The sequence below is a fragment of the Nomascus leucogenys genome, chromosome 12, assembly GCF_006542625.1.
Source record: "Nomascus leucogenys isolate Asia chromosome 12, Asia_NLE_v1, whole genome shotgun sequence".
Classification (NCBI taxonomy): Eukaryota; Metazoa; Chordata; class Mammalia; order Primates; family Hylobatidae; genus Nomascus; species Nomascus leucogenys.
In genome coordinates, this window is record NC_044392.1 from 62,395,146 (window position 1) to 62,410,022 (window position 14,877).

General features: G+C 36.4%; 1 protein-coding gene across 5 annotated transcripts in view; it reads right to left on the reverse strand.

Moving 5' to 3' along the window:
* MAGI3 (membrane associated guanylate kinase, WW and PDZ domain containing 3) overlaps window positions 1-14,877 on the reverse strand; it is a 286,956-nt gene that overhangs the window by 85,835 nt on the left and 186,244 nt on the right. For all 5 annotated transcript variants that reach the window (XM_003267996.4, XM_030824809.1, XM_003267997.4 and 2 more), the window contains exons 3-4: window positions 9,497-9,616; window positions 4,543-4,752 (exon numbers count right to left, since the gene is read on the reverse strand). In XM_003267996.4, coding sequence (XP_003268044.1) covers window positions 4,543-4,752; window positions 9,497-9,616 — 330 coding nt within the window. The remainder of the gene's footprint in view (window positions 1-4,542; window positions 4,753-9,496; window positions 9,617-14,877) is intronic.

Here is a 14,877-nt window from a genome sequence, read left to right on the forward strand (position 1 = left end):
TTCTATATGTTAACTCATAATCATCACAGCAACCCCGTGAGTATCTATTATTAATCTCCCTGTTTTATAGACTGAGAAAACTAAGGCACAGAGAGGTTAAGTTAACTTAGTCAAAATTACACTGCCAATAAACAGCAAAGCCATGAATTGAATCTAAGTGGTCCATGCTCTTACCTGCTATACTAAGCTGCCTTGTAGACATTTAACACTGGCCTTTAAATAATAGTAATTTTTAAAAATTACACTCAATAGAGTTCCTGTTGTTAAATATAATTCTGTTTAGTAATATTAAAATCCTTTTAGAGTCCCAAAGCCCATAATGTAGGTAAGAATACTAAAATTTGGGTTCTGTCTAGGGAGTTCACAATTCGTGTACTTAAAACTTGTTTCTAAAACTTAAACGACGCTATGTAACATCACTATAACAACTTCAAATTGCAGGCAATGGCTCAGATTCAGAGAATCTGAGAGAGATCTTATATATCCTTAGATATCCTTCTCTATAGTATTTCAACTCCAACCATTCTTTATCTAACCATGCCCTACTATTTACTACCTTTCACTATTCTTTATCCTCTACCCATTTCCCCATTGCCCTGCTAACCCAACTTAAATTCCATGATGAACCACGCTAATTATTCCCTTGTAAATATTCCTGATTCCTTTGCCCTAACCTTACTTTATAACACTGCCTGGCTAAATCAGAACTCTGCTTAAATCCTACTCTCCACCTACTCCATGTCAGCATATGCAGCTGAATATAGGCAATGTTGACAAGTTTACTTTAAATTCATGATCATTAACCTTAAGTGGGCATTTAATGATACATGATGATCACAGCACATTTCTTTAGTTGATTCACTCTGACATTCTACAAGATAATTATTTCATACCTTCTTTCTCTTTAAACCATCCACTACTTTTCCCTTATCCCTCATCTCATTTGATGACCTTGTGTCTTATTTCACTAACAAAATAGAAGCAAGCAGAAGAAAACTTCCACAAACTCCCACCATCACATCTACACAGCAACTGTGCCCATTGACTCCACCATCTGTTACTATGGAAGAACTGTTTGTACTCCTAGCTAGGGCTAACCCTCCAATTATAAATTATATCCCATCCTCTCTTGCCTACAGCAACTCTTTCACTCTCCTTCCTGCATCACCAATCTTCTCTATCTATTAGATCATATCCATCCACATAAAAACATGTTCCCAGTTCAGTAAAAAGAAAATAATTCTCTTTACCCCTTGGCAGCCAACCTACTTCTCTCCTCTTTACACCAAACCACCTTGAAACAGTTTATATTTGCTACCTCCAGTTCCAGTCTTCCAGTTCTCTCTGGCCCTTACTCCAACAAGGCTTTTGAATTCCTATCATTAAACTATTCTTATCGAGGTCATCAATAACTTCTACATTGCTAAATCCAATGATCATTTCTCAGTTCCATCCTACTTGAGTTAGCAGCAGCATCTGATCACTTTCTTCCTTGCACATTCAATAACCTCCTAACTGGTGTCCCTATTTTGCCCATGTCCTCCTTTTGCCTATTCGCAATACAGTAGTCAGAATGAGCCTGTTAAAAACTGTTGTACCATGTTACTCTTTGAATCAAAACCCCATAATTGTTTCTCATTTCAGAATAAAAACCAAAATTCTTCCAATGACCTACAAGATACTCTATTATATGCATTCTTCCCTCCTCATACCCATCATTATCTAAATGATCTTATTGGTTACTATTCTATTCTATTGCCTTCCATCACTCTGCTCCAACCACATAGAATGCATTGTCCACATTGTATCCAACCACTCTGGTTTCCTTGCTATTGCCTGAATATTCTAGGTATGTTCCCATCTCTGGGCATTTGTACCTCCAGTTCTGTCTGTCTAGAATGCTCTTCTCCCAGATATCCTGAGTTTACTCACTCAATTTTTTCAAGTCTTTTCTTCCACACTATCTAAAATTGCAAACCTTGACCATCACATCTTACCACCTCCTGCTCTGCTTCGTTTTTCTCTGTAGCACCATCTAACACACCATGTATGTTATTCATTTAAGTTGGCCACTTCTGTCTCTCCCACCAGAAAGTATAGTTCATGACAGGTTTTTGTCCGTTTTGTTCACTGCTTTATTTCTAGCATTTAGCACAATGGCATTTAGTATTCTAGTAAGTGCTCACTACATATCTGTTGAATAAATAAATGAATCAAACACATGATTTATTTTGTATGCAGAAAAAATGATAGAAATTAAAAGGTACCTAATGTACAAATCAATCTGGAAAGGAGTTACATTCTTGGGAAATAACCATGTTGAAGAAAAGTAAAACCAAGTACATAATCTATAATACTTTTCTTAATATAGTTCCAAGCAATTGAATAAAGGAGTTTGCTTAATAGCCAATGACTTGGGAAGATGTTCTTTATATAAAACCATTTCTTAGAAAAAAATATAATTATTACATAACATATGTTATTGTACATGGCCATTTTAACATTCTTTTGGGTTATTTCTTCAGCAAGATATAAAATAATAAACATACTGGTGTGCACAAATAAACCTCTACCTATCCTCTCCTCATTTCCACTCCTGAACAATTTTCTGACATTTCAAGGCAGGGATTCAAAAGCGGTACACAGGCTGGGCACGGTGGCTCACGCCTGTAATCCCAGCACTCTGGGAGGTCAAAGCAGGCAGATCACCAGAGGCCAGGAGTTTGAGACCAGCCTGGCCAGCATGGTGAAACCCTGTCTCTACTAAAAATACAAAAATTATCTGGGCAGGGTGGCACATGCCTGTAATCCCAGCTACTTAGGAGGCTGAGACATGAGAATTGCGTGAGCCCAGGAGACAGAGATTGCAGTGAGCCAAGATCGCACCACTGCACCCCTGCTTGAGCAACAGAGGGAGACTCTGTCTCAAAACAAACAAACAAAAAAAAAAACAACAAAAGCAACATACAAAGCATATTTCCCCAACTTTGATTGGTTAACTAACAACTACAGTTCATACTTATTCAGAAGGTGAATTCTGTTTGTAGGCAGGTGCTTTGTATTTTTTCACTTAAATGTCCTGTATATTTCCTATTACAAAGAAATATGTAATTCAATGTAAGTGTCCTATGGTATCTATACATAAGAGGTAGTATACGAACTGCCTCCCACACACCCTTGGATATATTCACTTTAAATATTAACATCAAAGAGTATATAACATCAGTTTAACAACTGACTTACATGAAGCATAAACTATAGAGATTACAAACAAGTTTACCTCTAAAAGAACTGCAGTGATCACTTAAAGCCTCTGTATTAGGAAGTAAAAAAAGCACATTTTCTTTTCCCTTAAATCAAGAACATATAAATTCCCATATTGGGAAAGATTCATGGTCTCCAATCCTACTGTTTAGCATTTTTAAATGTTACAGACTTAATTTTGTGGGATAGCAAAGCTGATATCAACATTAAAAGGCTCTACGGTGTGATGATTTCCCTTAGGAACTCCTAAAAATTAGATGTGAATTCACCTAAACCTTTTAAAACCTGTTTTTAGTATTTACATTTAAATACATTGGGGTAATCCATTTAACATTAAACATATTATGTGAAAGATAGGACTATAAAACAGAACTCACACTCTGGAGTGGGACATAAACAATGAATGTATTAACTCAATAAATATACATATCAAATTTTAATAATTGATGAAGAAAAAGATTAGGGTGCTTTGGAAAAATTATACGGAAATGTGTTCTGCAAATTTGAGGATTTTAGTTCCTATTACATGCCAGGCACTGTTTTTGATGGAAGGGATAGAACAGTAAACAAAAAAAGCAAAACTCCAAACCTATGAAATTTACATTCTAGTGTTCTGAATGGAATTTTTGCAATGAATATCATTGAATAAGCTCAGCTGTGATTCTATGGTTTCCTAGTTATACTCTCAGTTATAAGTCTAATAACCCTCTAAGCAATCACCACATTAATTAGGGCTACTCAAAAGGAGCAGATTCTTCACCACTGAATTTCTGTTGGTTTTATATTTAATGAAGGGTCTCATATTTGAAATTTTTCTTAGAGTGAATCCAAAATTTAAATTCAAAATATTATAAACCAATCTTTTAGATAATTTTTATCAGCATACTTTCAAACCCTATTTACTTTGTTTAGGCTGAAGTCTACATTCTAAAACATCCATATATTGTTTACATCCTGTAAAGTAAGACATAGGCCAACAAGACTCCCATATTGCAACATCAGAGGCCAATCTCAAATATTTTAAACAGCAGGGTAATGGCATATATTTTATTACTAATGATAGCTTATCATTGATTTATCCAAATTGGAACAACTCACTTTAGCTTATAGGATGGTCTACAGAAATACACTTTGCTCCACATACAACCTTTACAAAAAAATTAAAATCCCATCACTTGCTCTCCATATGCTTTGTAAAAAATTTTAGTGCTTTTAATTCAACGTAATAGTAAAATCAATCTAGAAGATCAGTTAGAAGTTGTTCATCTATTTACAAACCTGCGTTTCCACTGCCATTAATAGCTTCCTTGTCCTCATCTTCTTCCTCTTCAGGAAGAGAGCTATCCATTCTTTCCATCTTGCTGACAGACGTAGTTCGTTTTCTTTGAGATTCTGCATCAAACTCATTATCAAAGAGGACTTGATCAACTGGATCTGGCTGAAAAGGGCTGGGTTCTGCTGGAGGCTTGGGAGTTCCATAGAAGTTTCCTGAAGTGAATAAAATAGCAGCTGAAATTACTAATGTTGAAGTGAGAGTCAGAGCAATTTGACCTAGTGTATGTCTCTGCCCTGTTTTTCACAAAGAAGTTTTGAAATATCTACCATAGGGGTGGGCATGGTGGCTCACACCTGTAATCCCAGCACTTCGGGAGGTCGAGATGGGCGAATCATCTGAGGTCAGGAGTTTGAGATCAGCTTGGCCAACATGGCGAAACCCATCTCTACTAAAAATACAAAAATTAGCCAGGTATGGTGGCACATGCCTGTGAATCTCAGTTACTCGGGAGACTGAGGCAGGAAAATCACTTGAATCTAGGAGACAGAGGTGCCAATGAGCTGCGATTGTGCCACTACACTCCAGCCTGGGCAACAGAGTGAGACTCTGCCTCAAAAAAAAAAAAAAAAAAAAATTGAAATATCTACCATTGGCCAAAAGGAGGCCAAAGCACTCAAAGCACTCATCTTAGGAGGAGAGCAAAAATAGGGGAAAGAACTAATTTCTCAAGTGCTCTTCACCATATATTATCTAATATCTTAATACTATTTGTTTAAGGTGTTTAAGGCCAGGAGGTTGACTGTGTGTAAGTAGATTATTCATTCCTACAGGGATTGCCTTACATGGGTTCTGAATTAGGTCATAATTTGTGAATTTAAATGCATTGATGCTGTCATGTAAGACTAATTGGCATAAAAGGTGGGGGTAAATGAGGATAAAACTAACTGAAATAATTTTGTTCTAATGTGTAACATAATGAACTATTTTGGTAAAATGAGGAAGTATGTGGGTAAAGGTTAAGTTAAGAACTAACCAGATCGTATAAAAATGTAGGCTGTTTATGTAAGGATAATTTTTAAAAGTTTTTCTGAGCATTCTATTATTTTATCTGACAATTTATTGAACAAATAGAGACATTAGCAGGATAATTCAGTATTGGCTTACTCTCAGGAAAGCAAGAAATACTTCAATTTTCTCTTGAGAATCTGTAATTTTTGCAGTAAAAATAAATGTTCCAGAAAAGAATGAAAACCATTGAGTATCTTCTCAATTTGTCATGCAGTTCCCACTAGGCCGCCAAATAATATGGGAAAGCACTCAACACGTCTAGCCACATTAACAGTCTGTGGTTCCTACTACTTTTGACATTCTATTAATCATTATGCTAATGTTAGAAAAATATACATATGATTAGAGAGTAAAATACTCATGATTTTTCTAAAATCATATTTTCTAATCAAATTCCTTAGCTCCTAAGGAAGTAATTAAGATGCTCATTCACCTAAGGTAAATTAATGAGGTAGATAATTGACTGTTTTTTCATAGATGGAAAATAGCATAGGTTCTTTCCCATAATGCTGAGACAAATCTAGATAGTACATAGTTTACCTTAAATTGTTCATGTTTTGAGGGGGAAAACATTTAACATGAATTCTTTGGAAGTTTGACTTTCAGCAGTAATTGTCATTAAAATAATGAAGACAAAACAATAAAATCAAACTAAAAAACTTTTCAATGACATCTCTCCCTACTCACCTACTCCCTTGTTTCCAAATCCATATTTGAAATGGAGTTACTCCAGTCGTACAGATGGATGCAAAGATTTGTATGAAAACAGACTAAACTTTCTGCAAACTTTCTAGCTCAGAAGTAAAGCAAAGAACCAATGAAAAAGCCAGTCACGCTTTTCTGGGGCAGCTGGCACAGAAATACACCAAACAGAGATTTGGCTGGAGATTAGGAGGTTCGAGGGTCTCTATTTTTCCTGAATTATGCCCATTAATCACAGTATCAAAGAAACTGGATATACCATGACAGAAATAAAAAGTCCACTTTTTCTAAATAAGGTAGTAGTACTACTAGAAACACATCTTACTGAGAATTCTTGGTAATTATTATCTAACTCGAGAAAGTTTAACCTTTTTCTAAGGGGAAAATATAAAAATGCAGGATATGATGACTGCCATCCATAATCACTGAAAAGATTTTAGGACTTCATAATAATTTTGGGCAGTTTCCTTGTTTAAAAAGATAATTATGGGGCTTAGATTAAAAAAAAAACTAGCATTGTTTATAAATAAATTAGATCTGGGGGGAGGGATAGCATTAGGAGATATACGTAATGTAAATGATGAGTTAATGGGTGCAGCACGCCAACATGGCACATGTATACATATGTAACAAACCTGCATGTTGTGCACATGTACCCTAGAACTTAAAGTATAATAATAATAAAAATAAATAAATAATAAATAAATAAAATAAATTAGAACTATTTTTTCTTGAGATGTTGGTAAATACCAAGTTTTCAGATACAGTAAACAATTCCAAGGTTTGTGAACCCTAACTATAGTTACTGACAAAGTTTTTCATTGTTTTAGAGCTGTTTTGAAGTTTTTTTTATTTTCTGAAGTCTTTTTCATTTTTACAGAACTGCCAACTATTCAATATTTCAAACGTATATAAAATTACAGACTGTAGTATCAGAATAGTATTAGAAATATCTATTTATAAAATTTACTTATATAAGTATATGTACATGTATTTATTTATATACACATCATCTAGATATTATTGCTAGATTGCTTTCAAATCTCCCTTTTTTTTCTCTTTAAGGATATATATGTATATGGTCACATCTACAATTAAAGCCCTAACTTCCTGTCCCTATAGCCACTCCCTCCCTGACTGTCCTGAAGTTGATATGTGTCTTTCCTCCTGAATATACATCTAGGATATGTATATATGCATCTATACCACGTAAATACTATTGTTTTCATAAAAGCTTCACAGAGTATTTTCCTAATATTTCACATATTTTTTCATAAATAGTATAATGTACATATCCTTTTGTAACTTTCTTTTCATACAATTTTATACCTTTATATAATTTTATACTTTTTATGTCTCTTAAGACTTATTAATGTTGATACCTATAAATCTAGTACATTGAACTGCTGTATAGCAGATCATTTTTATGAACAAATTAAAATGTATGTTATTCATTCTACTAAAGGAGAGTTGTTTCCATTCTGTCACTGTTTCACACTATAACAAATATTCCCATATGTGTCTACATATGCATATGGGCAGCAGTTTTTCTTGGGTAGATGTCTAGAGAGGGGCACTGCTAGGTCAGAGTTATGTATATCTTCAAATTTACCAGCCACTGCCACAATGCTCTCCAAAAAGACTATACCATTTTATACTCTTGCCAGCAGTGTATGGAAATTTCCATTTCTTGCAATTATCAGACTGTAAAATTGTTGCCAATCTATGGATGTGAAATAATGTATAACTATTTTAATTTGCATTTTCTTTGAATTGAGCACACAGCAATTAATAATATGTAATATGCCACTTCGTCCATACCAAGCTCTTACATTTAATGGAAGAAAATGTAGAGTATCTTCATCATTTAAGGGGAGAGGGCTTCTTAAAAACAAAACAAAACAAAACAAAACAAAAAAACTTCAAAAGCACTTTAATCTTGTTCATTACAGTATTCCGAGATTCTCTTTTAGTGCTTGGCACATAGTAGGTACTTAATAAATGGTTGTTTAATGAATGAAACAGGATAAAACGAATGAACAAATGAATGAGTCATGGGCGCTAAGCCCAGAAAAGGTAGTTAGGTTAAACTTAGCAGATGAAAGGAAATCATTGAAAGTTCTAAATAGGAGAGAGACATGATAAAGCTGCTCTTGAAGAAGACTAGCATGGTAGCATTGAGCAGGGTGGAAGAAATTGGAACAAATGAGATCAACAGCAATAGTCCACACATGAGCTCTTCTAGTGGGCCTATAATGAGGTGGTGAAAGTGAAAGAAGGGTATTGTGAATGCAGCTACAAAAGAAGAAATGATGAGATTTGGCAAATGGATGTGAAATGTGAGAAAAAGGAGAAAGTAAATAATGATTTCACTGTTCTGAGATCACGGTGCTGCTAAAGAGAGAAATGATGAAGAATTTCTCTTTTGGATAGAACACAAATGCATATTTAGATATGCTGAATTCCAGGTTAGATATTTATTGAACACTATCTTTAGGCACTGAAGATAACATCAAGTAAGAAAGACATGACCATTACTATCACAGAGCTTGTAAACAGGGAACTATAAAAGTATGAAAAAGCAATAATGGACCATAGCGTAGGGTGCTGTGGAAGTGGATGACCTTGCCAGGGAAGGGTATGTTACATAAGGGGAAAAATAGATCTAACAGAGTCATTTAAAAATGGAAATTGATCTCAAATATCAAATATCAATGGAATCAAGTGGGTAGAGGAAACAGAAATGAAAAGAAAACCAATTATTCTGTTTTTGTTGTTTTCTCCCCAAATTTTATATTCTCTTTTTTCCAGGGTAGTCAAGGTACATACAAGTTTTTTAGAGTACAGATTTTGAATTCCCAACCACAAATAGAATGCAATCAACAAATACTCACTGAGTTCACATGATGAATGTGAATTACTATGAAATATATAAACTGGCCAGTTTGGCTGATTTTTAGTATATTGTTCACAATCAACTTTAAAATATGATGGATTTTTTTGCTTATTATTTAATCCCATTTTAATTAATAAATTACAAATCTCCCCATCAAAAGAAAATTTTCTCAAAAACAGAGAGAAAAAAAGTTTTTCAAAAAGTGGTACTTTACTGGTCAAATTCTCTCTGAAATAATTCCAGTCGTTCAGAAGTTTTTTGGGTGGTAGTGATGTTATTTGGGGACATACCATCATATGTCCCACTTTCTAACAATGCTCCACTCTCTTCCAGTGCTTTGAACTGTTCAACGGAAATGAAATTATAATCCACTCCTGGTACTTCCCCATCCCTGGGGGCCCTTGTAGTGCCTAAGAAAAAAGAAAAAAAAAGTAGGTTGTAAAGTACTTTTAAACTTACAAAATATTCAAAGTAATAGAATATTCAGTTTGTAAAGAACACATAAGAGATATTTCATTCCCCTGCCCCAACTTTATTAAGGTAAAATTCACAGATAAAATTGTATATATTTATAGCATACAACATGATGTTTTGATATATGTGCATACCTGGTGAAAGACAGACTTATTTTAAAGTAGTTATCCTACTTATTTTTTTCATTTCTAGCATAAATGTAAACATTCTACTTACTAGAGTCATGAAAGACAAAAAATAATATTTTTTATAAGTTATTTTAATGAACTTTATTTTTAAAAGTTGGACAAACACTGGTTACAAAGTTACTTTATACGTTAATAAAACGCTTAAGATAGGTATTCACATATGGCTTCTTAGCCATTATTCTCTTCAAGTAATTTTTAAAAATTAAGCAGTAAGTAAATTGTTTCATAAAATTAACTACAGTAACAGTAAGTAAATTGTTTCATAAAATTAACTACAGTAACAGATCACTAAATGCTAAAGTACAATCTTTCAGCTTCTAGGTATAAATTCAGGTTATGGCAGCATTGCTATATTTGACTGAATTTTACTAAACAAGAGTCACTTTTACAAAATGTCATTTCAAATACTACATAATACAAAGAGATCCAGGATTTTCACTGGGAATTGGTTGCAAGTCTAGGAAAAGAACACTTTCCTTCTCAAACCTGTTCCTCCACTTAGGCCCCTATTCAGTAATAGCACTCCAGGTAGGAAATCTGAGAGTCAGTTGTCTTGGGCTCCTCCCTCTACTCCACATCCAGTCACCAAATCTACCTCATAAGTATCTCTAAATACTTCTTTTCGGCCGGGCGCGGTGGCTCAAGCCTGTAATCCCAGCACTTTGGGAGGCCGAGGCGGGCGGATCACGAGGTCAGGAGATCGAGACCATCCTGGCTAACACGGTGAAACCCCGTCTCTACTAAAAATACAAAAAATTAGCCGGGCGTGTCGGCGGGCGCCTGTAGTCCCAGCTACTCGGGAGGCTGAGGCAGGAGAATGGCGTGAACCCCGGGAGGTGGAGCTTGCAGTGAGCCGAGATTGCGCCACTGCACTCCAGCCTGGGGGACAGAGCAAGACTCCGTCTCAAAATAAATAAATAAATAAATAAATAAATACTTCTTTTCATTCCCATAATCACTGAATTCATATCATTAGAGATTGCGCCACTGCACTCCAGCCTGGGGGACAGAGCAAGACTCCGTCTCAAAATAAATAAATAAATAAATAAATAAATACTTCTTTTCATTCCCATAATCACTGAATTCATATCATTATCTAGGACCGGTATTGTTGGTACCCCGAGGTCAACCTTTACCTCTTCCCAGCTACACTCCTCCTAGTCACTGCAGTCAGTGACTTTTCTAAAACACAGTCTGAGGAGACAAACAAAATCTCTCTCTAAACCTATCAATAGCTTCCCATGATCCTTGGTATAAAATCCAGATTCTATAACAACACATTTTACAAAGCCCTTTGCGATCTGGCCCCTGGAAACCTCCCCAACTTCTTTCTTGCCTCATTCCTTTCACATTAGGCTTTAGTATACTATACATATTTTTCAATTATTTTAATGTTCCTTTCACTCACATACTTTCAAGGCCGTTGTCATGTCCCCAGAGGACTTCCTACTCCCTTTCCCACTCTCACCTCAGCTAACTTCTACTCATCCTTCAGGTCCTGGCTTAGAAAGTTCCTTTAGAGAACCTTCCCTGATTTCTATCTAGGGTATGGCAACATGCAGAAACCATGTCGATTTGATTCAGAGTAATAGCCCCAAGTCTTGACACAGTGCAAAGATCACAGTAGGTGCTGAATATACATAGCTGTCAAATAAATTAAGTGAAATTGTAAACATGCATTTAGGACAGTGCCTGGCAATATGCTCTTATTATTATTGTAAGTTAATTCATGGGAAACTCTTAATTGCTCCTACTGTTTTTAGTCACATTACATTCTATTATATTCTGTAACATGCAAAAAAACAAAGATTATGATAACAAATTAACAGTAACAATCTGAGAAAATAATAATTATGTCAACATTCTGTGCAACAAAGATGAATTTTCTCCCCCATTTTTTAACCCAATTTTTTTTCTAAAAATAAGCATTTCTTTACCTGTTTTACATCATAGAGGATATAAAATCTGGAAAACAGCTTTTTTCCTTTAATTTTTAATACCTTTTTTATTTTCAAATTTTTATATTTCTCATATATTGACCAAAACTACATTGTTAGATTCTCTGAATCAACAGTTTCTTAGCTCCATATTAAATAAAACTTAACATTAGACATTAACTCAAGCCTGGGCAACATAGTAAGACCTTGTCTCTATAAAAAAATTTTAAAAATTAGCCAGGTGTAGTGGTGCACACCAGTAGTCCTAGCCACTCGTGAGGCTGAGGTGGGAAGATAAATTTGAGACCAGGAGTTCAAGGATGCAGTGATGCAGTGGGTTATCATTGCAGCACCACTGCACTCCAGCCTTGATGACAGAGTGAGATCCTGTCTCTTAAAAAAAAAAGTAAATTCAATGATTAAAATTATACTTTGTAATTATCTATGACAGATGGAAAAAATATGATGACGATATTTTGCACCTCCTAAGAAGTGGGGCCTGTTGCCTCATCCCTTGAATTTGGACTGGATTGATGATATGCTTTGATGAATTTAATGTGAAGGCTGTGATGTTGTCCAAGTTTAGGGATCTAGACTTCCATCTTTACCCTCTTGGAATGCTCCTGCTACCATGCAAGGAAGTCCACGCTAGACTACTGAGTGATAAAGAGAGCCCAAGCCAACAAAAAGCAGCAAGGCCCCAGACACATGAATGAGACCATCTTAGCCCCTCCAGCTCCAGTTGAGCTGTCAATGACTACAGCCACATGAATGGTCCCAACTGAGCCCAACTCATGAAATCATGAGAAATACGCATCACTATTTTAAGCCACTAAGTTTTGGGGTAGTCTGTTATGCAGCAAAAGCTAATTGAGATATCCAAATAAACTCCACTATAAAACATAATGACTAAAAAAATGTAAAAGCAAGCCATATTATAGATAATACTATAAAAACAGCACTGATTGAAAGGGCAGGAGGAACTCTGTTTTGGTCTGCGATTATTATTAACGGCACAATTTAGACAACTACTTAATCTCTTTTGGCTTTCTCTTTCTGCAAGGTGGTGTTGAGCAGGATGTTGTCCATGATTCTTTTCATTGACAGATATGAATGTTATGTGTAATTCTACCACATATTTCTAAGACTAGAAAATAGTTTTAATGTTAATTCTCTTTACAAAGTATTATAAATTTTCACTCTCCCCACAAAACCATACAACCCAATACACATAGAGTTATCTTCCTTCCTTCACCCCATTGCTTTTCGCATTCCATAAAATTTATTTTTATATTCTCCTAATACTGTCTATTTTATATAAAGCTTTCTACATCCCCCCTCACTCCCAGTTCTCACCACATTTCTCCTTTATACATAAAAATTCCTCCAAAGAGTTCTTTGGAGCCATACAGTCTCCAATTTTCCTCTCACTGTCTCCTGAGCCTATTCAAATAAGATCTTTTCCCCAACCATTCACTGAGACAATGTGCTATGTTTCAACAATAGTCTCCACTTCGCTGAACTCAATGGCCAAGTCTTACCCTCATCTTAACTGACCTATGAATAACATTTGACATAACTGATCATTTACCCTTTCTGTTTAGTTATAAGCAAATCAACCCAAGCAAAAAACAGAACATTACCAGGACCTCAAAAACCTTCTTGTGTGTCTCTGATGATAAACCTCTCCCTCCCTCCATCCTCAAAAGTGACTACCATCTTGACATCTATGATGATGATTTCCTTTCCTTTTTAATGATTGTACCAACTAAATAATGCATTTTTTAGCAACATAGTTTAGTTTTGCCACTTTTGCAATCTCATATGAATGAAATCACATAACATGCATCCTCTTCTGTCCACACCAATACTTGTCATGAGGCTTCTAAGATTTTTCCAATATCCTGGGTGTGTAAAGTCACCTCACTGTATATTTAATCCCATGCTTTCGTTAAAGCCATACTATTCATATGCTCCGGATGTATCATCCACAACCTCAACAATGAACAAGACATCCGAAAAATAGGAAAGCTACTCAAGATTTTACCCCTTACTTCAACCTCACAAAGCAACTGCTTTATGAGATTAAACATTCTTTTTAATACATTTAGAAGGCATATAGATTTCCTCTGTTGTGAAGTGGTTATTCAAGTCTTTCCCCATTTCTCTGTTGGGTTTGTGTCTTTAAAATTGATTTGTGGGAGCTGGCAAGATGCCCAAATAGGAACAGCTCTGGTCTGCAGCTCCCAGCAAGACCAACACAGAAGGTGGGTGGTTTCTGCATTTCCCACTGAGGTACCCAGTTAATCTCGTCGGGACTGGTTAGACAGTGGGTGCAGCCCATGGAGGGTGAGTAGAAGCAGGGTGGGGCAGCGCCTCACCTGGGAAGCACAAGGGGCCAGGGAACTCCCTCCCCTAGCCAAGGGAAGCCATGAGGGACTGTGCTATCTGGCCCAAATACTATGCTTTTCCCACAGTTTTTGCAACCTGCAGACCAGGAGATTCCCTCGTGTGCCTACACCACTAGGGCCCTGGGTTTCAAGCACAAAACTAGGTGGCTGTTTGGGCAGACACTGAGCTAGCTGCAGGAGTTTTTTTCTTGTACTCCAGAGAGACAGAACTGTTCACTTCCCCGCAAAGGGGGCTGAAGCCAGGGAGCGAAGTGGTCTTGGTCAGTGGGTCCCACTCCCACAGAGCACAGTAAGAACCACTGGCTTGAAATTCTCAATGCCAGCACAGCAGTCTGAAGTTGACCTGGGATGATCGAGCTTGGTGGGGGGAGGGGCATCCACCATTGCCGAGACTTGGGTACATGGTTTTCCCCTCACAGTGTTAAGGAAACTGCCAGGAAGTTCGGACTGTGCAGAACTCACTGCAGCGCAGAAAAATGGCTGTGGCCAGACTGCCTCTCTAGATTCCTCCTCACTGGGCAGGCCATCTCTGAAAGAAAGGCAGTAGCCCCAGTCAGGGGCTTATAGATAAAACTCCCATCTCCCTGGGACAGAGCACCTGGGGGAAGGGACAGCTGTGGGTGCAGCTTCAGCAGACTTAAATGTTCCTGCCTGCCAACTC